General features: G+C 42.6%; 1 protein-coding gene across 1 annotated transcript in view; it reads right to left on the bottom strand.

Moving 5' to 3' along the window:
* strbp (spermatid perinuclear RNA binding protein) overlaps positions 1 to 25710 on the bottom strand; it is a 101821-nt gene that overhangs the window by 4960 nt on the left and 71151 nt on the right. Inside the window, exons 4-17 of the mRNA XM_071534490.1 lie at positions 21236 to 21498; positions 19803 to 19971; positions 16632 to 16860; positions 12962 to 13080; positions 11915 to 12010; positions 11416 to 11527; positions 10274 to 10371; positions 8454 to 8559; positions 7767 to 7850; positions 6845 to 7053; positions 3240 to 3392; positions 2333 to 2467; positions 1065 to 1205; positions 118 to 247 (exon numbers count right to left, since the gene is read on the bottom strand). Of these exons, the coding sequence (XP_071390591.1) occupies positions 118 to 247; positions 1065 to 1205; positions 2333 to 2467; positions 3240 to 3392; positions 6845 to 7053; positions 7767 to 7850; positions 8454 to 8559; positions 10274 to 10371; positions 11416 to 11527; positions 11915 to 12010; positions 12962 to 13080; positions 16632 to 16860; positions 19803 to 19971; positions 21236 to 21498 (2044 nt within the window). The remainder of the gene's footprint in view (positions 1 to 117; positions 248 to 1064; positions 1206 to 2332; positions 2468 to 3239; positions 3393 to 6844; positions 7054 to 7766; positions 7851 to 8453; positions 8560 to 10273; positions 10372 to 11415; positions 11528 to 11914; positions 12011 to 12961; positions 13081 to 16631; positions 16861 to 19802; positions 19972 to 21235; positions 21499 to 25710) is intronic.

The raw sequence follows: 25710 nt of genomic DNA, 5'->3' as shown, positions 1-25710 counted from the left end.
GAAAACAGTAGAAAATGTTGGCACCCTCCCCCAAAAAAAACAAAAAAACCCCAGTATTTTTTACCCTGTTAAGCACAGAGAAACACACACACACACACACAAATATCCACTCACTACCTGGTGTGACATATCCAGGTGCGGCTGCGCTGACGAAGGCTCCTCTGGCGAGAGCCGCTCTTCCTCTTCCTCTGGCCACCTGGGCTGCTACTGCTGAGGCTGCCGCCGCCGCCGCCAGGGCTCCTTTAGTCTGAACACACACAACAACACACACACACACACACACACACACACACACAACAACACACACACACACAACAACACACACAACAACACAGATAGACGCAGACAGACGGCACGAACACATGCATACATGACACGCACACATATATGTGGACACATGGGCATACACATTATATGTAGGTGCATTGCAAACGTACATGAGGAAAAGATACATAGCATGCAGGCACACACACACACATGAACACATACACATGGCACACAGAAATATGACACAAAGCGCGCACACACACATAGAAAGGAAGGTTTACACTTACACAATGCTCTAATTTTAACACAGCCTACACTGATAATACATCTGATACTCTGCTCTGGTACACCGCTTCATTGACAAAATAAAAAAGTAAGAGAGTGGTGATCTGATTAACTGTTGAGTTAACAAGTAGTGATCTGATTAGAGACTTGATAAACCCAGAGTGCCATTGATTACTGATTGGATACATGGTGAACAAAGCTTACAAATTGTCCCACTCCTTTACAGAGGTGATACTGATTACAAAAGAGTTTAAGTGGAACATTTAAATTCAATCGCTTTTCTAAGATGGACTGACAATTTGGCACTCAAGGAAGACTAAAGCAAATGCTCAGTAACAGAGGGGACACTGACTCAGATCTCAGCATCAGGGCAGGTATACTTGTTTCCAAGTGACTTAAAATCTTCTTGGTGTGTGTGCATGCTTCCGTGCATCTGTGTTTGTTTCTGTCTGTGTGTGTACATGCATGTGTCCCTATATGAGGTGGTGTCATCTGTGTGTGTGTCACCCTACCTGAGGCAGTATCTTCTTTTTCTTGTTTGCAGCTGCGTTGGGACCAGAGAAGAGTTTCTCCAGAGCTGCCAGGGCAGCGCTGGCCTTTGCTACCTTTTTATTGGGGCCTGCCCCACGGAACTTCTGCCCATCTACCTCCACCTGACACACACACACATACACAGAAAGTAAAATGTTAATCAGAGCCTGTTTTAGTCTGTGATTACAATTAGCCCCATCCGGATTGTGCACTAAAAGGAAGTTGTGCGTTCTGGATACCTAGTTTAAGTACTGCCACACACACACACACACACACACACGCACACACACATAGACACACACACACACACACACACACACACACAAACTGCACCTGCTGTTGAATTTGCTTCTTCTGGCCCTGCTACTTAACATTGATTTCTGTTGTTATATATATTGTGATGTTTTAAACTGACTCATGTGGTTTATTGTGGTTATGTATTTATTATTTATACAGACTTGCATAATGTTTTTGCCTCTTGTCCAGGTTGTCATTGTAAATGAGAGTTGACTAACCTGGTTAAATAAAGGTTAAATAAAATAAAACTAAAATAAAAATTAAGTGTGGAAGCCATACTATCATTTTCCATAGTTTGTTTCTATATTCTGCTTATCGATCTACTCCTTTCTCTTAGTCCGTAGAGTATGTGGTTTACATGTCAGCTCTGTTAAAACTGATTTTTCACACACACACACACACACACACACACACACACACACACAAACACACACACACACACACACACAAACCACGTGTTTATCAGTCAACAGTAAATCAGCCAGCCAGCCAGCCAGCAAGCCTGGGTGAACAGGACAGCTTGTTTAGCGATGCCCTGCTGTCAGGCAGGCCTGCTAATCAATCAGCGGAGCAATGGAGCGGCAAGGCATGACGGAAAACAACACACCCCACGGAGAACAGACCTGCTCAGGGAACCAAGTTGACTGATTCACTCTACCGCTGATCGGCTTGTTTATCAATGTATGTGTGTGGCAATGTGTCTGTGTCTTAGCCTCTGTGAGCGTCTCAGTACAGTACAGTGCGAGTCCATGTCCTTGTGAAAGTTGTGCATGCATTTATATCTTTGTGATTGTATGTGAGCTTTCTGAGTGTCTATGTGTCCTGTCATCTTCACTGCCATGATGAGGCATTTGTCACGGCTCCACACACTCCTGTATGTGTGTGTGTGTGTGTGTGTGTGTTAGAATCTGTTGACTGTGTTAATCTGTGTGTGTGTGTGTGAGACTCTGACCTCCATAACGAAGCGTTTGTCGTGGCTGCCTCCGCTCTCAGAGATGAGCTCGTATTTGAGGCCTCGTCTCTTCTCGTTCAGCTCCATGACTGGGTTCTTCCCGCTCGCTGTCAGTATGGGACCCTGAGTTCGCACCTGGGGATTGAAGGAGGGAGTTTATAATTATTTTATTTGAAGGTATTATTTTTCTTTTATGAGAAAGCACACAATGGAGAGTGACTGATTGTGAAATATGGGCGAGAGAAAGGGCGCAAAATGCAAAAAATGTCACAAGCCTGATGCAATTATCTGATGCCAGAAGGCGGGATGTGGCTATTCTGCTACGCTGTCTCTAGCCCACTGAGGTAAACAAGCCATGCGAGTAGAACGAAGATGAATGAAGCTTTCCAGGGTGTCAGTTTCTTAACAGTCACTGATCAGCAACCATTGCAAACTGAACCAGATTAAGGTTTCTAAATGAGCCGATTTCTAATATGTTGCATTTTAGACATTTAGCTGACACAACACAAAAGGCCTACGCAACACCACAGACTGATACAACAGACCACCTTACAATAAGTGAAAATATTAGAATGAGTCACAGATTAAATGAAAAAGGTATAAATAGGTGGCTGATACATGTTGTGTGTGTGTGTGTGTGTGGTCTCATTCTGAATGTGGATATGAGTATTAGATCTTGATTTAAGAGCTAGAGGGGGTTAGTGGAGCATAACAGACAGAAGACAGGGAGGTGATGTTAAGGCAATAAAGTTTTAACTGTGTTTTGGATCTTATGCACATGTCCCTGAACCACGTTATATTTAAACCTTTTACAATTTAGGTAACCTATAATTTAATTTTCCTAGACTTTTAACAAGCATTTTAAGTGTGTGTGTGTACATGTGTGCATGTGTTTCTCCATCCCCACCTCCAGTGTGTTGGAACTGTCCGAGGAGTGTGTTGGGTTATTGCTAGCGTGTGTGGATGTCTCGCTCTTCCCCTCGCCGTCCGACTTCTCGTCTGAACTCATGGGGTCCAGGTCTGAGTCAAAACCTGTTGGGTAGCCCATTGCCTGTAGAACCTACAGGTGGAGGACGACGGCGATAAGCAAAACAAACAAGCAAACAAAGGTTGAAAGGAGGGTTGGAGGGAGGGATAGCAGGAAACAAGGAAAACTGAAATTAGGATTTGCATACACAGTAATATTACTAAAGCTGTTAATAGCAGTTAAGTCAGTTGTCCGAATTATGAAACCAACTAATTTGTTTTACAATTTGTACAATGGGTGCCCCTATTTCTGAAATTAAAAGAACAATATAATATTGTAACACATTGTATTTTGCTCACACAGTAGATGAGTATGCACACACATACACATACATTACAATACAATACAATATTATTTGCTACCACTCTACCTTACTCAGCCCCAAAGTCCTGTGCCCCTGCCCGCTATTCTCGCCATATTAACTCTTCCACTGCCAGTCAATTTTCAAATGCTTTTATAGCTGCCTGTACTTCTGAGGCCCCCCACCCCCGAGCTAGGCACAGATGAGCTCACCGCTTTATTCAGTGGCACATGCTCTTCCATTATAGACTCAGCCCAGCCTTGGCTTAATGACCGTTTGCGGGCTCTCAGGAGGGATTGTAGAAAAACTGAGCGCAAATGGAAAACAAATAAAATTCAAATTTTCTAGGATATCTTGAAAGATCATCTGGGCAAATACCAGGAAGCAGTTAAGACTGCGAGAGCAAATTACTTCTCTTCATCGCAAAGAACCACAAAAACCTGCGGGTCCAGTTCAATAATATTAACTCTGTCATTGCTCCCCCTCCCCACACCAACATTGATGAGTCATCTCCCAAATGTGAAGAATTTCAATTTTTTTTCCTCAGCAAAGTTGACAGTATTCGTCATAGTATTTCTCACCGTCCGGGACCTTTCCAACTCCACAACAAATCTGCTGGGCTTGAACTGTTTTGAATCCATAACCCTACCTGTCCTAATTGATACTATCTCCCACATGAAGTCTGTAACCTGCCCCCTCGACATTATCCCCACTAGCCTCCTTAAAGGAGTCTTGGACATAGTCGGCCCTAGCATCCTCTCCATTATTAAAAGCTCTCTGGCCAGCGGTACTGTTCCATCATGTTTTAAACGCGCAGTTGTCCAGCCCCTCCTTAAAAAAACAAACCTATATCCCTCCATTCTCAACAATTTCAGACCCATATCTAAATTACCATTTTTATCTAAAATTATTGAAAAGGTTGTTCTGTCACAGCTCATGTCACATCTGAATCACAATAACATCCTTGAGATATTCCAATCTGGTTTCAGGGCCCTCCATAGTACAGAATCAGCCCTGCTTAAAGTATCAAACGACCTGCTCCTTGCTGCTGATTCTGGATATTGTGCATTACTACTCCTATTAGACCTCACTGCTGCCTTCGACACTGTTGACCATGCCATATTAATTGACCGTCTCAAAAATGGAGTCGGTATTGGTGGCAGAGCTCTGGCCTGGCTCACCTCATACCTGGATAACAGAACCTTCTCTGTCAGGTACCTTCTCTTAATCCTCAGCCAATCTTTCCTGTGGGGTCCCCCAAGATTCTGTTCTAGGTCCAATTCTTTTCTCCATTTACATGCTCCCGCTGGGTCAAATCATTCAAAAATATAATATTTCATTCCACTGTTATGCAGATGATACACAGCTTTACCTCCCCCTAAGACCTGATGAACAACACACTTTAAAGAATCTAAAAAACTGCCTTGAGGACATAAACTACTGGATGGCTCAAAACTTTCTTCAATTAAACAACAACAAATCTGAAATCGTTTTATTCGCCCCTCCCGATTCGACAAACATTATCACCACAAACCTGGGCCAGCTAGCTACCTATGTCAAACATTTCTGCCAAAAATCTGGGTGTGATATTTGATTCGGCCCTCAAATTTGAAAAACAGGTCAATTCAGTAGTAAAAGCCAGCTTCTTCCAACTAAAAAACATCTCCAAAATCAAACAATTTGTCTCATTCTGTGATTTTGAAACAGTCATCCATGCTTTTATTTTGTCTCGACTGGATTACTGTAACTCCCTATATTTTGGTATTAGTCAATCTTCCATGTCACGCTTACAACTAGTCCAAACTGCTGCTGCCAGGCTTCTGACTGGCTCCAGGAAGAGGGACCACATCACCCCTGTGCTGGCCTCTCCTCACTGGCTCCCCATACGCTTCAGAATCAATTTTAAAATTCTACTGTTTGTTATTAAAGCCCTTAATGGGTTAGCACCTGCTTATTTGTCAGAGCTCCTCTGCACCCCTGCGACCCCCAGGGTCCTCAGGTCATCTAACCAAGACCTCTTGGTCGTTCCACGGTCTAGACTGAAGCTCAAGGGAGATCGTGCCTTTGCAGTTGCAGCCCCTAGATTATGGAACAACCTTCTCCACTCAGTCAGGTCCGCCCCCTCCATCAACACTTTTAAATCCAGGTTAAAAACTAATTTCTACTCCTTAGTGTTTGAATCCTCCTGACTGCTCTGTGGGTAGAGGTGTGTGTGTGTATGTGTGTGTGTGTGTATACACCTGTTGTTGCCCGGTGTTTGATTTCTGTGTACTCTTATTCATTGCATTTGATATGTTTTGTTTCTTTCATTGTGTGCCTTTGCACTGTACAGCACTTTGGTCAACTACAGTTGTTTTTAAATGTGCTCTACAAATAAACTTGACTTGATTTGACTAGACTTGAATACACTGCCTGTCCCACGGTCACATGCTTTTTATGTCTATAACCTCGACAGCACATAGAGCAGCGGAGCGACTCAGTACACTGTGCAGGCAGGAGAGAATGGAAGAAAGGCAAGTTTTCTGACCCAAATAGGTGATTGTGTTACAGCTGTTGAACCAGACACTACAGGGAGAGAGTGAGAGAAATCAAAAGGTGAGTGTGGTAGAGAAAGAGAGAGGGAGAGGGAGGGAGAGAGAGAGAGAGAGAGAAAGAGAGAGAGAGAGAGAGAGAGAGAGAGAGAGAGAGAGAGAGAGAGAGAGAGAGCGAGCCTTTTATGGGAATGGAGCGGATAGCGGATTATCCTAGCTCTGTGCTCTGGAGAGCCTCTTTGTTCACAACCACTTTGGGATTACAAGGATTTGCCCACCTCCATCCCTCCTCGCACACAAACACTGACAATCGTGCATGCACACACACACACACACACACACAGAAAGCCAACACAAACAGGTTTGGCCACAGCTGGAGCTTAGAAAGTACTACAGGTAGCCACAAAAGCATCACCTCCCTTTCTTTTCCAGTATTTGTAGGTCTTTTTTCATTTTTTATTATGTATACGTGCAAATAAACTAAACATAAATCAGACCGGATAAAATGCAGATATCAAATGGATCGGTTATACATTCAGATATAATGTCAGTTACACAAACATGTACTCTTATCTCACACACAGACAGACCGACAGTTATTTTCTTCCCTCCCTCTGTCCCTCTGCTCTCTTCCCAACGCTCTGTCCTCTTACCTTGACGGCCACATGGAGCTTGGCGGTCTTCTTGGAGGATCCAGACGCTTCGTAGATGGTTCCGTCCAGGTCCACAGACATGGTGAAGACCGGAGCGTGAACCGGGCCCGACTGGGACAGCAGGCGATACTGCAGCCCCGGCCGGATCTGGTTCAACCGCATCAGGGCGTTCATCGGCTGGTTGGAGTCTATGGCTTTACTGTCCAGGACTGGTGCAAGAGGAAGGAAGGAGAGATGGTTAGAGTAAAAGGTGGAGCAGAGTGGAGTAGATAGAATAGAGGAGAGTATTCAATGGCTGTACTAATTCAAACATATGAGACCATATGGGAGGACGGTCTTTAACAAATCATATTGGCTTAAGCTATTCATTGCTTCGGCCTATTATTATTATTTATTTTTTTAAAGGTGCCTCTCTAGTTTCCATCTCTTTCAATGAGTTTTCATCTATTTGCCAACAGCTACACATGCCTCTGTACCTCAGCTAGTCCTTGTGCTTCTTCTCCAAGTAGGGAGGAAGCCCTGGAGATGGTTGGATGGCTTACTAAAACATTAGCAATCAATACTATTGATCTGCCTCTGAGGGATGTAAGGAAGGTGGAAGGGAGAGAAGCAGACGGGGAGAAAGAAAGAAACAAATAGAGACAGAAAAGGCTCGTCTGAAGATAACAGAATATGACTAACTCCTTCAGAGAGTATTGTATGGCTTTGTTTCAGCGGCTTGAATAAAGTGGGAAAAAAAAACATTTAAAATTTGTCTAAATCATTGAAAAATCTCCTCCAACATTGACAGGAGCCTTCACAATAAACCCTTTATTCCTATCCCTACTCTCTTTAGTCCTTCATCTTTTACTTTCTTTCCTTTTTTCCAGTTTTCCCCCCTGATATTTCACCATTCTTCTCGTTCCTTCTCGCCTTCTCCTACCTTTTCTCAGGTTCCTCTTCATCTTCTTAATGAGGTCTTTGTCGTCCATCGCTCCGTCCTCGTATGGCCTCTTCAGACCTGAGCCTGGAGAGACAGAGAGAGAGACACAGAGAGTTAATAATCAATCAATACCTGTTGTAAACAGCTGTTTAAATGCACATATACAAAGGCAATGCACCTTCTCAAACCAAAATGCCAGAAAAACAGGGAGAAGGAAAGAGGCCATGTCAAGACAGTCAAACCAGGCACAAAGATAGAAAGACTAAGAAGACAGACAGACAAACAGAAAGACAAAACACAGACAGAACCACAGACAGGCAGACCAACAAACAGTCAAACAGCCAGGAAGACATATACTGCAGACAGGCAGATAGACCAACAAGTTAGCATTCAGACAGACAGATAAACAGACAGAGAAACCAGGAGACAGAGCGACAGAGAACAAGACAGATGGGCATGAAGGTAGACAGTGAGACATGCATACATACATACACACTGAAAGCCTGAGCAGACAGACAGACAGACAGGCGGACAGACGGGAAGACAGACATACATAGAGACAGACTGACAGACAGAGAGCAGAGAGAGAGAGAGACAAAGACCAAGGTATGTCGACAGAATGACAGGGAGACAGGCAAATAGACATGTAGAAAGCCAGAGCAGACAGGCAGGTAGACAGGTATACACCTTCTTTATCAGACCAAGGGTATTTCTGCGAGGGTTTATTTGAGGGAAGAGGCTCCATCTCCAACACCTTGTAGATCTGTCCAAATGCCATGAGTCTCAGAGCATGCTGTTGAACACACACACACAACCACACACACACACACACACACACACACACACACACACAGAAGCAGAGAGAAAAGTTGGACAGCTAAGTTCATACCGTATACACATAAACATAATTAAAAACATTTGTCATTCTTAAACTTTTAGATGTAAATATAAACAAACATTTTGCTCTCCAGTTGATCCAGAGTCACTTAAAAATGGCAGCCATAACACAAGGCAATACAAACACAAGCGGACCGTTTGCATTCTGTCTCTGTAATGTGATTTTGCAGTTTGCTTTAGCTGTTAGTTATGCAGGTTGAGATAGAAGATTACTATAGATGTGCAGTCATAGAGGCTGCGTTTTTACAGCAATCTTGCTGTACTGTATCTTCCTTCATGAGGAGAAATTCTTCAAAAAATATCATTCTGTTCTCTGCTGTTTAAGAATTTGAAACAGAACAGGATGCCGTGACTGCTGCAGCACTGATGCAGGATAGCCAAAGCTGTCGCATGCACACTCTGGTTCAGAAACTGTGACAGAGACAGGAAGCTAAACCAGATTATTCAAGGTTCAGCACACAGGGTAAATAAGGAACTTCATAAAACTACAAGTGTCTGTGGCCTGATTTAGAGTCACAGCTTTAATGGGAATGCCCAGACCAACTTCACAACTACTAAAATGTCTTCTCCTGACACAGATGCACATTTTCCTATTTGTCCTTAAAGTGGTGCTGCTTTTGTTTGTTTTTTGCATTTGTTATCCATCTAAATATCAATAACATCAGCAGAAATACTGAACCAAATCAAATATATACAGTACTGTGCAAAAGTCTTAGGCACCCTAGATTTTTCATATAAATTTCTTAGAAGTCTGAGATGTTTATTTGTTTTCTGCATTAGTGTGTCAGTAGACTGCTGTTTATTGTAAATTTTTGATATTCAGAAACTTTTCATTTCATTAGTTTTGAAAGCATCTTCGCTTTATGGATATCTTTGACATATGCCTAAGACTTTTGCACAGTACTGTATATATGTCTATATATATATATATATATATATATATTTATATTTATGTCAATTCATCATTCTAGATTTACACAAAGCAAACGCACAGAAAGATAACCAGTGTGTGTGCTACAATCAGTGTGCTAATATAAATACATTAGGGAGGCAGAGTCTCTCAGATATTCATAAGGCTTGGTGTAGCTCATTGACAGAACTGCTCTCTCTCTCCTATCTGCTCTTGTATCTGCTCTAATACAATTATCCCCATTGACATTCCAGCCTCGTTCAGGCTGCCTTCAAAGGAAATGGACGGCAGGATTCACTAAGCCATGCGGCTCAGAGGCTGCCCTGCTCAGTCGAGTGTGTTTGCACGGAAGGACATGACAGCACACACACGCACACACGCACGCACACACACCCAAACACCATCCTCAGGGTATCAGAGATGGATTTATGGCTCGCAATGGCAATAGTTTCCCACACCAATCATTAAGATGCAGCACCATGCAGTTGTTTCTGGAGGTGTTTGCGTGTGTGTGTGTGTGTGTGTGAACATGCGCACGTAGACTGGGGGGTGGGGTGGTGATGGGGTCTATCTCTCTGGTAATGTGTTTGTTGTGAGCTGATTCTCACACACAGACAGCCCAGGGCCTGTACAGGCGGGCGATAACAGCAGTGTCTTTAAGTTGACGTGTGTGTGTTTGTGTGTGTGTGTGTGTGTGTACCTGTGCACTGTAGGTAATGGCCTCAGCCTGCTGGTCGGTCATGTCGGCTAGTGTGTTTGTTGGCTCCTTCTCACATGGGTCGTGTAAACCTGGACCCCCTGGGTGGAGGACAGAAGACGACACTCACAGTCAGTTGTCACTTCACTTAGTGACACCGCTGCTGCAGCTCGGCTCAGCTGGGCTTCACTGCTCATTGACAAATGAACGTCACCAGCACTGCTACAATGACAGCAATCTAACTGTTCAAATCAGCTGTGTGCTGTTCAAATAAGGCAATTCATTCAATGTATCTAATGGTATAAAACTCACAAGCTCAAATTAAATAGATCTTGCATCTTTTTACTGTCATTCTCTTTTGTCTTAAATTTAAAATCTTAATACTAGAGGTGAATATATATTCTCAGGTCAGTGTGGCAGACATTTTCCTTCTAGATTAAACTGGAGTCTTTCATCTGAGGAAAAAAAATACCTCTGATACATTTTTGAATTTCATGTTGTAAAATATTCATGTAAATGGCTCTTCTTCCTTTTAACCTATTTCTAAACTAAGGGTGGGGACCCTAAATGGGTCACAGGATAGATTCTGGAAGGACTACACTTGCCAAATGTAGTAATGCTTCTAGATCTAAACTAAATGTGTAAAATATTATTATTACAGAACCTCTGCTTCATGCAAACACACCATAGAACAGTTTCATTCCAAAATTTTTGGAATTACCATTATTTTAAGAAGTGACACTGTTTTTTTTACAAAATTATTGCTGGCATATACCGTAAGTACAAACACATGATTTTCTGTGAACTTATTAGCCAGATCAGTTCCTTTACCTACAAAAGGTAAGGATTTAGATGATTTGATCAGTTCTATTTTAGAAATATTAAGCAGCAAATGTTTTTTTATTTTTTTCCCACAGAGACATGCTGCATTTTGGCAAGTAACCCTTCAGCTCCCACCATTTAAAATGCTCTGGTATAATAATGATAATGGAGCCACATTATACCTGTCCATCTACCCAATTTTGCACCCCCCAGCGCCTGAAGTAAAGCACACCAAGACGTGGAATGAAGCACACTTGTACTCCTCTCCTGATGCTTCTAATGTTTCCAACTGTGCGTTCATGCATCCATCTGTCCCTCCTCACCTGGCAGCAGGATGCCTGATGCCAGACACTCCATGACTCGGCGCAGAGCCTCTCCTGCCCCAAGTGGTCTGTTGCAGGTGGCGATGGCTTTCTCACAGATTAGCTCTAAGGGCTGCACACACACACACACACACACACACACACACACACACACACACACACACACACACAGGTAATTTACAGCAGCTGATCATCTTTACTATTTACTATGTCCAAATGATACATTGCATGATATTGTGATATTATATTATTGTCTTTTTATGCATTAATTATTTATTTATTCTTTCTTCTTATACACTTTATGTCTTTTTATTTGTTTTTTTTATTTATCTCATCCTGTATTTTTTATCGAATGCCTTATATACCTTGTGTAAAGCACAATTTGAATTGCCTTTGTGGTCTAAATGTTCTAAATAAAATTGCCTTGCCTACTGCATAATGGGAATGACATTCAAACATACATGTGGACAAACAGACAGGAACAGAGCGAAAGACTCACCCATCCCTTGAGAGGTTCCCAGACAGAGTGTCTATTGCACATGTCTCTAAGGATCCTGAGAACTATAACGCAGGACTTGAGCCCGTTCACTCGTGCCTGAGAGAGATGGAGAGATGGAGAGGGGGGAAAAGAGAGAGGGACGCAAGAAAAGAGATCAAGACAGACAGAAAGAGGGAGGAAGGGAACACGTGAGTGCAGCAGGAGTGGTATTTGTGTAAACACATATAGATTACTGCCTGCACCACAAAGCCACAGTCATAATTAAGTGATGGTCTGAATCCGTCTATAACTTTGCCCTAGCTCCCGAGACAGACTGAATATTCTGAGATATGGATGAGACTCTAAACTTCTCGAATAAAGTCAACCTAACAGCAAATGTTTTTCTAAATTTATTCTTCTTACTTTCTTGCCTTCTTTGTTTTGAGTCTCTCTCTGCTATCAAAAATAACTACATTCTGAACTTCAATCCAATGCTGAGCAATAAATTTTGTCAGTAAGGGAAGGGTGGGGAGACAGATGGGGAAGGGAAGGGGAGGGGAGGGCGATCCAAGGGAAGCATCGACATACATAGCAGGCAGGTTCACATAATAGCCAAAAAGAAAAACAAGTATCAACCATTGCTTTTGTAGCCTTACGATACTTCTTCCATGAATCTTTCTCCAATGCATGTGCAGCATGTGGACAGCAATATAATATATTGTAAAAAACACACATGGGGATGGATTTTAAAGTGTTTAAGTGTTTTCAATTCCATTAGCGTTAATAATATTTGGGCATTTTTGTTCATGATCTTACAAAACAACACCCTCCAAATAGAAGTTTTGCTATCAGAGAATTTGCAATTTGTTTTAAAATTCCAAAATTCTACAGTTTTCTATTAATAGAAATGTATCGTATTCTCCCACATTTATCTATTCCTAATTAGTAGAAATAGAGTGGGCGTAATAGCCACTACAACATTAGCTGACAGTGAGTGTATTCATTCAGGCGAATCGTCAGGCTACAATGAGCATCGGGCAGGAAGACAGGAAGTGAGTGGGCGCCGACCTGGAACCACTTGGCGTGTCGCAGCGCTGCCAGGGCCAACAGACATCTGTGTCTATCCAGCACCTCCCCCTCCTCCTCCTCCTCCTCAGCCTCCACTCTCTGCGCAGCAGCACCCAACACTGCCACAAAACAATAACAACCCAATATAGAGAACGTAAAACACACACACATCTGTTGGGAGTGTGTGTGTTTGAATTTTGTGTGTGTGAATGTACGCAAACACACAAGAATTAGTGTGTGAATGCACACATACATACACACATGCACGGATATTTGGTACATACAAGGTGCTTTTCATGCCATAAAGTTGTTCCTCTCCTTGTAGAGAGCGCTCGCTCTCTACAATTCACAGATCTGTGATGAATGGTCATATAGACTCCTTCACTCTTAAAAAAGATGTGCCATTTTCAACACTGCTATGTGTCTAACATGTGTGTTAATCGCAACACATGTTGACATGAGTTAACACAAAGTAATACATGATGCGCTGTCCGTAACTAGACACATCGGTGTGTTGAAAATTACACACTCTCTTCACCAGTGATTCAGTAGTTTACATCCATCCAGTCACTGACAAATCTGTGAAAGGGAGAGCGATTGGGGTCACAAGGGAGGGGACAACTTTGTGGGATGGAGAGCCCCCCCAGACATACACCAAGCAAATACTTAAGGAGTGTTTGATTCATCTGGTCTGGCACAACATATGGGGAGGGTGGGTATTTTTGAGAGGTTTCCACTCATTTCATTGTGCCCAACGAGTTAAATCAAGCTCTCCTTATGTATTTGAAGAGGATTTGATTTATTTTGATCCAGTCTGCACCAGGCAGGAGTCAAAATAGGAGTTTGTTTTTCTTTGGGATTACTTAAGGTGCACTTGATTTCACAGGCTCGTAGAGAAATGGAGCAGAGAAAGTAATTCAACATCCTGCCAAGTGCCTGTCTGAGCAAATACAGAATCAAGCGCTCCTAAAGTAGAACTGAAAAGAAAGAAAATCTAAGATAGTTTGACCCAGTCTGAGACAAACACAACATAGGAGGGTTCAAGGCAGGGTTCAGTCAGAGCATCGTGGTTGGTAAAAGAGGAGAGCATTCTTATGTGTATACATAAGCGTTTGATTTATGCTGCCCAACACACCAGGTTGGTGGAGTTACTACACTCTGACCCATTGCTTTGTCCGATCATAGGCACAAACTCCATGGTGTGCAAGGTGAGCTGAATCAAGCGCAGCTGTATATGAATGATCTGAGTGCGGTTACATGGGGCATCCAGAGAGGGTATATTATGTGTGGGACCTCCTGGAAGTGAAATAAAACACACTAAAGACGCCTCTGGGTCTCTATGAAAACACAACTAGGTAAATATTCTTCCTCATCGCTTTCTCATAAAGACAAACTCCCTCCCTCAAGAGGTATTAAGTGGAAATGTCAAATGTGCCTAATGTGTATCCATATAGTAGCACAAGGAACATTTATCTTGCCTTATCTCTGAACTCATCTGGCCATTATGACAGTATAAGTCTTCCTCTGTCTAATATATACTGCTGTGTGTGTGTGTGTGTCTGTGATTTATAATGGTGTATCTCATGGTCTGTCAGAGTGGTCCCAGCTGCACTTCTAGTGGATTATTACAGTCTTTCTCTTTTACCTTGTCCTCCCACTCTTCTCTCTTTCTTTTTCTCTCCGTCCCTCTGTGGCCCTTCTCTCACTCAGCATCGTTCTTTTTTCATTATCTCCTTCTGTCTCTCTGACACCGTCTTTGCCCCCTCTCTCTCTTTCTCATTTAAAAAATTCCCATTGCTATTTATCTCCGTGTTTCCTCTAATTTACTGTCACAACCTCCTCCCTCTATCTCTGACCAGTCAAGTAGCAGGCTGCGTCTGAGCTGAAAGGCCACACACACACACACCAACCACACATATATTCAGACACACACACACACACACACACACACACACACACACACACACACACACACACACACACACACACACACACACACACACACACACACACACACACACACACACACACACATACACACACAAGCACAAAACTTGTGTGCTGAGAATTTCAATATTCAAAAATAAAACCCAGTAGCCTTTTCATACTGTGACTGATTAGGGATAAAATTACCAAGCACAATATTAAATCAATAAATTGATTAGCTGACATCAAATAAGAAGGCAGTATTGATTCATCCATTAGCAGTCAAGCAGCCAGCGCTTATTGGAATCATTCTGCATTAATTGCCTACATGAGGCACTGCTGAGCTAGAATGGATTGTTTTATTTTTTTATTCTGAGCATGTGTGTGTGTGTGCATGGTTGTTGTTGCTGTTGTTGTTGTGTGAGCGTGTCTGTGTGCACACACACACAACAGTTTGTGTGTGTGTGTGTGTGTCTGTCAGTGACATTTTACTGGCTCTCTAATGCACTGCTAGTAATTTTCTGACCAGGCCAGTGCAAAATTGTGGTTAAATGCCATAGTTTTAATAGGGGCTAATTGAGATGACATGGTGTTGACAGTCAGACAGCCCCATTGGTGTGTGTGTGTGTGTGTGTGTGCCTGTGTGTGTGTGTGTGTGTGTGTGTGTGGGTGTGTGTGTGTGTGTGTTCATGCATGTGTTGATGTGTAAAGGTATTAGACCTTGCAGATAATAGTTATCCTGCTGTTTAAGATGTGTCCACCACACCAGACAGACTGTTATGCCTCCCTCCATCCTCATTGGTGGTTGATGGATTCTGACCAATTAGAAACCTGTGTGAGATATGAGGTTGTTTGTCTCTGGGACAGGTACCTTGACCTGTCAGGGACAAAATATGACTCTGTGTGTGTGCGCATGCATTTCTCCTTGCTACTGAGTGTGAGTGTGCGCGTGTGTGCGTGCTCTTGTTGGTGTGTGTGTGTGTGCGTGTGTGTGAGAAAATACGAGCAGTGTTCTCCATCTTGCCGTGGCGCGTGGCATGATGTACGGCTAACCTCCACGCTATCTCTCATCTCTCTCTCAGACCTGAGTGTCTCGTTGGACAGGAGCCACAGGATGGATGGGCAGCTTGCTAGTGCTCGGTTATTGATTTCTCTGGCCTGCTGGCCTCGCTTCTCCCTCCCACCTCCCACAACCAATTATAACCAGTCCCTACCTCGCTCTGGGACTGACTGCCACCCATGGAAACAGGGGGATGGGGAGGTAAGATTGTTACCAGACCCAGCGTCACACATCCTCTACCTTGCTGGCAATGCTGACCGTTAAAGCAGTTTTGTTTCAGCTCTGGTTTGCGTCTTGTAACTGTCTTGTAATGTGTCAGCACCAATTAACCAGGTCAAACTCATGTGCACCCGTTATACGTGCCGAATAAAAGTGATTCTGATTCTACGACATACAAGATGTAAAATTCAACTCACAAAAATTGTAAGTTTGAGAAGAAACATGAATTGAGAAATGATATCAAATTGAATATATTAAATATAGTGAGAGATCCCTATTACATTTACATGAAGAGTACCCAGCTCATAGGGTCAGAATGAAAAGAGATAGGCACGAGTAAAAATAGACACATAAAATAGTCAATCCTAAAGTATTGCTTAAGGTGTGTGTGTGTTGAGGTGGGGACTGAGAGACAGAGAATAAACTTCACAGTGTGTGTGTGTCTTCCTATCTCTGTGTTCCTACCTCGCCCATCCTCCTCCTGGTCCACCTCCTGCTCCACCTCCTGCTCCACCTCCTCTTCTTCCTCCTCCTCCTCTTCCTCCTCCTCCTCCTCCTCTTCCTCCTCCTCTTCCCTCATGGCTGGTGAGGTGAGAGTGATCTTCAGTGTGAGTTTGGGCTCTGTCGCAGTTTGCACCAAGATGGCCGCCTCGGGCAGGGAGCTCGTCACCTCATATTTCTCTTCCGTCAGCTTCTGCCATGTGTCAAACAGACATAACTGTATGGTCAGAGGGCAAGGTCACAACATGATGAAGAGAACAGATGGAGAAGAAGCAAAATATCTTATTCTGCTGCTATTTCCGGACATTGCTACATGAGTGTGCGTGGGAAAAATGGATAGATAATGCTTTCTGTTGCAGATGTCTTCTGTTATTTAAAACTAGGGCTAATCTGGGAGAAATATTCCACAAGATTAAACTGAGCTATAACAACTTTTTTTTTGGAAAGGGAAAAGTATCCTCAACTAAGAAACACCACCTCTACTTTGTTTATCCATTCTCCCCTTCATATCGTAATGAGCGACAACATTGATTCATGCAAAATGTGCGCAATTATTCCTAATGTGTCTGTGGCTCCCCACTATAATATTTATATTCATCATATGCAGGATGATGGGCAACTGAATAAAGGGACAGTGAATTTCTTGCTAGGACACAGTGACCTAAAAAGTGAAGCTGCCAAAGACATAATATTACGAGTTGTGAAGATCAAGATCAATGCAGGAAGGCTTCTCCACTTTCAACTGAGAGAAGAATTGATCCCCCTCCTCTAATGATGCCAGGACATGCTTCTGCCTGGACCCCTCTACAGAAATCAGCGGGTGTCATTTCTAACATCTCTCACAGGCCAGAGACAAATTTAATATTTTAAAAGGGAGGGTAATTAGGTACTGTAATGCAAACCCAACAGATAGTGACAGTCATATTATCGTACACACATAATGCATTTTGGAAACAGATTATGAGGACCAAAGGGGGATGGAGTCGATGAAGAAGAAAAAGATAAGCAGGGGCTGATTGAAAAAAATATCATTTGATGTGAAAGCTAAAAGCTGATACAAGCTCTAATCCCCCATATGAATTTTAGACACGTTGTAATGATCTATTTGTGTGTGTGTGTCTGTGTGTGTGTGTGTGTGTGTGTCTACCTTTATAGTGTCCTATAGCGTCTCACACATCCATTTGTGAAAGAGTTTGTGTATGTCCGTATCCATGTCTATCTATGATCTATCTTGTCTGTTATTGTATACAAAATGCGTATCATTGTATCGCATATCCATTTTGTGAGACGGTGTGTGTGTGTGTGTGTGTGTGTTTGCATGCCTGGCTGGGTTCATTCAGCCCCATTCTGCAGGAATCAATTACTGCTGACCTCTGAGCCCCGGATTAAGACGCACTAATGAATTCAAGAGTGTCAGCGCACGCAGATACCACAATTGATTTTAGCTGCACACATGCATGCGAGCACAAACATGCACACACACAACACATACACACAACACATACACACACACACACGTTATGCCACAGGAACACACAGGCACACCCACCCAGATACAGCCACGTCGGCAAATGCACACACATCAACACACCGACCCGACACACAAAGGCATACAAAGTCACGACCACCTGCAAATATTAATGAACAGGAGGACAAAAACAAAAAAAACAGTAGTCATGCAGTATGTTGTGCAAATAGAAACTACCTAAAGTCAGACAACAGAAGACTAATCTTATGAGCCAATTCAGAATTTCTCAATGGAAGAAACAGACTGGCTCTAAGGAAGCAACTTGTGTTCAAGTGTGATGTTTTACAAGTGTATGCATGTGCGTGGTTGTTTCTGCTGTACCTGCTGCTTCTTCTCTTGTTCCTCACGCCAGTTAAGTGGACTGTGTGTGTGTGTGTGTGTGTGTGTGTGTGTGTGTGTGTGTGTGTGTGTGAGTGTTTCCGACACTGCTTAAGTGAGCAGTGAGTCGCAGAGGGCCCATCTACATTCCATTTGGCTCTGATGAGAAAATCAGGATCTCTGGCCACTGGGCCGAGACATGAGATTACCCCCCCACCCACACACTCATACACACATTCAGACACAAATTCACATGCTCAGAAAACATTCACACACACACTCTGTCTCTCCCTTTCTCTCACACACCACTTAACTGCTAAAGGGAATGAGAGGAGAAGAGGTAAAGGAGCAGACTTTATTCCCTCCTGGCTATAATGGGTTGAATAATTTCTGCACTAGCAGAGCAGGAAGGGGAGACTTCACCTTGTCAGTAGTTATTACAAAATTCTTTTCCCTTCCGAACAATTGATTTTTAGTGGATGCAAAAGTTTACCTGCCTACCATCATATAAGCCATTTACCTGCCACTCTTATCCAGAGCAACTCAGAATGAGTGAAAAGGGCAGAATAAGGTTAAATTGCTAGAACACCAACATTACAAGCAAACACTGGTAAGGAGTGCAAGGCTCAAAGCCACAGCACCCAAACAGATGTAAAAAGATAAGAAATAAGAGCCAAAGTTTGTGTGTGTGTGTGTGTGTGTGTGTGTGTGTGTGTGTGTGTGTGTGTGTGTGTGTGTTACTCTGTGTATATATGTATCTGTGGTGTGTTCCAGTCCTGTGCCATAGCTTGTTAATAAGGAAATCTGACATGGAGGTAGCGAGGAGTCTATTAATTACCCGACTCATAAATGTAACACCTCTCAACCTTCCACTTGAATATATTGCTACCACTTGCCTGCCTATGACCACACTCACTCTGTCTTCTCTGTACACACACACACACACACACACACACACACACACACACACACCACAGAGCAATGAGAGTTGGCAATTGTATTCACACACACTTAACACAAATTTCATAGGAGTATTTATAATAAATTGCGGCTTATCCAAAAAAGTCCATTTCTGAAAGTAGAGGGGATTATGATTTCAAAAATGCATTTTCTTGGATTAAAATAGACAGACTATGCTTTCATTGATGGTTTGAACCAAAACTAAGCTGCAAGTGTGTGTCTGTGTGTGTCTGAGAGACAGAGAGAAGCAGCCTATGCGTGTCTGTGTGCTTACATCTGTGTTTGTGTGTGTTTGTGTGAGTGTGTGCATCTGTGCGGCAGTGTCTAACCTGTATCTGTGTAGGCAGATTTTGACAGACAGTGTCCAGCAGAGTCTGTGTGGGTTTGTCTCTACACATCAGCACCAGCTCCAAGTCCATGTCGCCTTTGATCAGGAGGCCTTTTGCCACCAGGCCGATCCTCATCACTCCACACAGCACTCCGCCACTGCTGGACTCCCTGTGTCACAGAAAAATAAAAAGACAGCAACCGTTCACATCATGTCTTCCAAATCTTCCAAATCAAATGGCGAGATGTTTTAGCACTTATACTGTATGCTTTCTAATTGTGAGGAAATAGGCACTTTCCTTTACAGATACGAATCTGAGATTTGTATGGAATTTTTCAAGTCTCTTCTTCCTAGTGACAATTCAAAAGTTCACATTTTCAAATGATACTAGTTCCTTTTTTGCCATGAAATCAGTTTCTCAAAGGTTACAGTGAACAAAATACTGTATACCATATGTCTAACAGGAAAATTACCTTGTTGAGGCATGGATTTAAAAAACAAAACAAAAACATGACAAATGCACATTCAACCCTTTTCTATACAGGATTAAACAACAAGGGATAGATACATTATTACACGGCTTTGTTGAATACTCAATCGTGATTCCAATTTTGTTTCACATGTAATCATATCACTGGGCAGTCAAGACGTCCGGTCAATTTTGTTGGTTTCTATACAAATGAACACCTTGTGCCAAAAAAACATTACTCCTTGGTTACTGGACTGTGTTTTTGTGTGAGCTTGTAAATTACTGTAGCTTGTATTAAAATCATTTTTAATTAATATTTAATGTAAAATGATTAGTGTCTTTGGTAAGCAGCCATGTAATAGGATGTAACAGGATAATGTACAAGACATCGGTCATTAGTGCAAAATAAGTCTGGACAGGGTGATTCAAGGCCCTGACGTGCAGCGGAGGCTCGCTGTATCTTATACTTTACATAATGCAAAATGCACAGGTTACTATGTGTGCACGGTAGTTAACCCTTAATGGAAAGATTCATAAAGATAGTAACCTGCTTGATGTCATTATCTCTTCCACCAAGCAAAGCATCAAAATAACACTATCCATTCTCCCCAGTCAGATCAAACACCACAGGTGACCACGCCCAAAGATAGTATAGTGGGTAAGTTCATTGCCTCTGGGGCCACACGTGCCCCTGCTGGCCTGGGATTAAATCCTTGTAGAACTTTATCTCCTGTGTCTCTCCTACTCTGCCTGCTGCTCTGCTTTCCAACTGTCTGAACAAATAAAAAACACACTGCAGGTGAATGGACTGCACACTCTCCTTTTTGAAAAAACAAACATAAAACCTGTGAACGTTTCATTGTGGACAATTCTGAAGGCCGTCGTGTTTTAGTACCGGATCCTTTAAAAATATATATACACAGGCCTCAGCCTACATCTCCCATGATGCATCAGTACTAGCCCACCTGCAGCTGTCATTAGAATCCTCAGCTTCATCACTGGGGTCATCGCCTGGGTCGTCGTCCTCTGTGCTGTCTGCCGGTTGGCTGTCGGCCTGGGTGTGGACGTCGCTGCTGCTCTGATCGAGCCACTCAGAGACGTGTTTGAGGGCGCACTCTACGGTGGACACCAGCGATTGGACAGCCTCCAGGTCATGTGAGGAGGGGTAGATGGTGGAGTGTTTCGCCATGACGTGGCGGTCATCGTTACCAAAGGAACGGAAGGACCTCTGACAGAGAGAGAGAGAGGGAGAAAGAGAATGAGAAAAAGGGGGAGTTAGAGATAAATGGACAGAATATCATAGAATATCATATCAAATTCCCATCAAGATTGACTTGAAACCCGCACATATAGACTCGTATATACATGGAGTTACACCCATACTTTCCCCCTCTTTATGTGTTTACGGCAAGGGCACCACTGGAGAGAGGTATTCAACAACTCATTGAGATTTAATCAATCAAACCAAGACCTGCTCTCCCACTGGGGACTAATTTTTCTCCACCACACACAAAATTTCACAACCAAACAAACGCAAACGCACATACAGTATACACACACACCCACATACATGCTTGCATGTGCACCCACAGCCAAACACTTAATTAAACACTAACACACTCAGACAGCCAAACCCCACCACTCACTGCCCAACTGAACTCCTACAAGTGCCAAAAAGACACTTTCATTGCTCTGTGTGCACATGTGTGTGTTTGTGTGTGCATGTGTGTGTTGCTATCATGTGGACAGGACATGTATCTTTTATATGGGAGAGAAATCAATATGACAGCCCCCATCTAATGACACTGACCCTGGCATGCACACACACACACACACACACACAAAATGATCAGAAATTCATCTGACCACCCCCATAACCTCTCCACCTGTCCTAATTCAATCAGACATTCTGGCCCTGGGAATTGATGTCATCCCCTCTCTTTCTTCAGTCTTCCTCACTTGCCCCTTCTTACTCTCTGGGAGGTATGAAGAGAATAAAAAAAGGAGGGAGGAGATCAGGCGGGTAGAGGATGAGGTAGGACAGTGGAGAGGAGAGTAGAGGACAGAAAATAGGAGAGGCATGCCAAAGGAGCCAAGACAGAAGAGAATGGAGGACAGGAGAAGAGGAGCATGGGAAGAGTGCAGAAGATTAGAGCAGAAAAAGCAGCACAAAAATGGTTGTGGGAGGACAAGATGAATTCAAAAGGTGAGAAGAGAAGTAAAGAGATGATTGAGAGAGGGGAGCAGGTGCAACTGAAGCATTTGGGACTGGCACTGTGGGGTTAGTTCAACCCAGATGGGTCCCTCCCTGTGTTTATGTGCATTCATAAGAAACCATCTATTAAATTGTACTGCAACTGTCTACATCTGTCTTTTTATGTGCCACAGTATTTCAATGGGTGTTATTTGTTTATGTGCCTATTTGTTAAATAGAAGGCAGTTTGTGATGCAAAACAAATTTCTGAGAAATATAAGTATAAACTAATCTCATTTAAATGTCAAAGTGAAAAGATAGGGGAATGAAGTGGCTAACTAGGGAAGAGATAACGGGGTAACCTTTTACAAGCAGAATCATATTATGAGTACATTATAATCATTATAGAGTATTATATGAAAGCATAATATAATTTGCTACAGTATACACTGCAAATACTCTCTGGGGAAAATGTATAACTAATAACCTCATAACAGTCATACCAGATTCATAATGCATTACAATGCTTGTCCTAATACATTGTTTTAGATTCATTTCTTAGCGCTTACCATATGGCTGGCAACAATGCAACTTCTGCTTTGTATTAAATTCTAATTATTTTGTGTGATATTACATCAATTCATATTCGCAGCTTCGCCTCCAAATATTTTTTGTCCTACCCCAATCCCCCCCAGAAAGACCCGACACACCACATTCTTAATCTTAATCCATACAACAAGGGATTAATTTCCAAAGTGTACAATGTGATACAGAATATATATTCCCCTACATGGGACAACACCAAGGCTGCTTGGGAATCAGACGTAGGAGAGGGAATCTCAGATGAACTGTGGGACTCTATTATTTCACAGATTCACTATTCATCTTTCTGTGTAAGACTCAATCTGATATAATTTAAAATATTTCATCGCCTGCATTTTTCCGATGATAAATTGTCCAAAATATATCCATCTGTCTGCCCAGAATGTCCTAGGTGCCATCATACCCCGGTCTCTCTAGGGCATATGTTCTGGTCCTGCCAATCTCTAAGCAGCTTCTGGTCATCAATCTTTGAATGTTTTTCATTTCTACGCAATACAACACTGAATCCTAACCCCCTTACTGCCATTTTTGGGATAGTCCAGTCAGAGGTGGGCCTCCTTGGTCACCAAAGAAATGCAATTGCATTTGCCTCTCTGCTGGCCCGTCGACTTATTTTGTTTAATTGGAAGGCCAAAAAGCCACCATCCTTTATGCAGTGGATTCAGGAGGTGATGTCAATGTTGAAATTAGAGAAGGTCAGATATACTGTACGTGGATCACACCAAAAGTTTGATGAAACCTGGTCTCCTTTTATTAGTTATTTTGAAACTATATCCTTTGACTGAACAATCTGTAGCTGTCATATATATAAACTGGTTAATTTACGTAAAAAAAAATGTAAAGGACAAGGCTGGTAACATTTTTTTTTTCTCCTTGGTTGTTTGTGTGACCCTGGATGGGAGGATGTGGGTGGGGGTGGGTGTTACTGTTAGAGTGGGGTGGGGGTGATAAGTCAGTATGTACATGTAACCATATTCCAACTTGAATATATTTTGTATTGTGAAAATGTAAATAAAGTTGTAAAAAAAAAAAAAAAGAATTCATATCGACCAGAATACTGCTCGCTCAGGGTTTGAAGTGAGTGCAGCTTTGATGTGGCTCATCCCCTGCCTCTCTTTTTTACTCGCTGTCTTGATCTCTCTTATTCATTCTTATTCTTATTCTCTTCCTTTACTTTCTCTCTGTGTCTCAGTCTCGCTTTTGCTCTCTGTCTCTCTCCTCTTTAATCAGAAATATAATCATATTAAATGTGAGGAAAAAAAAAAAGGTATTGGTTAACATTAGGATCTGAATCAGAAGGATGAGGATCACTTTTAATCACTGGATGTTATCCCAGGAGTAAGCTGGGGAGTTTTAGGTGCATAAACCATTCGGACAAGAGGAGACTGCCCTCAGCAAGCTGCAAAGTAGACCTGCTCCGTCCGCTTATCTCCAAGACACACATTTGCCTTTATTCACTGCACACATACATATTCTGCACAAAGATAACCACACACCCAGGCATGCCAACCAATACATGCACACACACAGAGCAGAGATGACCTTTTTTGAAGTAGTATGGACAACACAGCTTGAGAGCTACTATCCATCTCCTTGAAATCCCAGGACCACCCACTCACACACACACACACACACATAGAGAGAGAGAGTTCATCCCATTCCTAATTGAACTGGTGACATTCTCCAGCACCAGAGCGAGCCAGAAACAGCCATTAAAAGAATGGACAACATGCGTTCCAAAGTAGAGCGTAGCACTAACACTGCCAGGGTTAGAGGTCCCATTCCCACTGGAGCACAGCTGTGACTCCCAAGCAGTGTGGCAAGGCACACTAGAGTGACATGGAGTGAGGTCAGGTATCTTGAAACAATGCTCCCACATAAGTCTATGGCATCTGGTTTCTTCACATCATCATGCCTCTGCTTTACTATGCACTGTAAAGGCTTTGTGTGACATTTTCAGGCAATCAATAATTTGGTGTGCCTTGAAACTGTGTTCTTCATTAGTGCTATGGGGCATTTGTCAACAATATTAGAAGGGCATGCTGTCCTGGTGCCATATACACAAACATGCCACTATCTAGTGGGAAAAGCTGTGCATCACTGTGCTGTCCTGATAGTGTGTGATCAATTTTAATTGTGTCCAGTTATTTGTTTACCTTCTATTTTAAGACAAAACATTATCATTTGTGTGTATATCATCTGCGTACATGTGTGAGACTGTATAAGTATGTGTGTGACTATATGTATGTGTGCAAGGGTGTGTGTATCTGAACAAGTGTGTGCCTGCTCAGAGCAGTGTTTAACAGGCTAATAGTCGCAGATTTTATGAGCCGTTGCTAATGGGAGCTTCCCCAGCCATAAACCACAAGGAGAGGAGTGTGTGTATGTATGTGTATGTGTCTGTGCTACTAGACCATGGGGGAGTTGTTTCCCAGCTCCCTGATCACCATGTAAATCATTGTAGTTAAGGCTGACTCACTGACAAGCCTCGACCCACTAGACCAGTCTGTCCCCAGATAATGTTGCAGCAATTTACAATGGTAACGCTACATGGCATGTACTGCAGCCAGTGTAGTGAGTTCCTGCAGGTTCTTTGCCTTGATTATTGCAAGGCAATTTTCTGTATTTGTGACAAAAGTGTGA

This window comes from Centroberyx affinis, unplaced genomic scaffold (genome assembly GCF_046629955.1).
Source record: "Centroberyx affinis isolate AG114_WGS23_722 - 3 ecotype Tasmania unplaced genomic scaffold, CSIRO-AGI_Caff_v1 ptg002559l_1, whole genome shotgun sequence".
NCBI classification, from domain to species: Eukaryota; Metazoa; Chordata; class Actinopteri; order Beryciformes; family Berycidae; genus Centroberyx; species Centroberyx affinis.
Note: the sequence above shows the minus strand (reverse complement) of the source record. Positions and strands in the feature narration are given on the sequence as shown.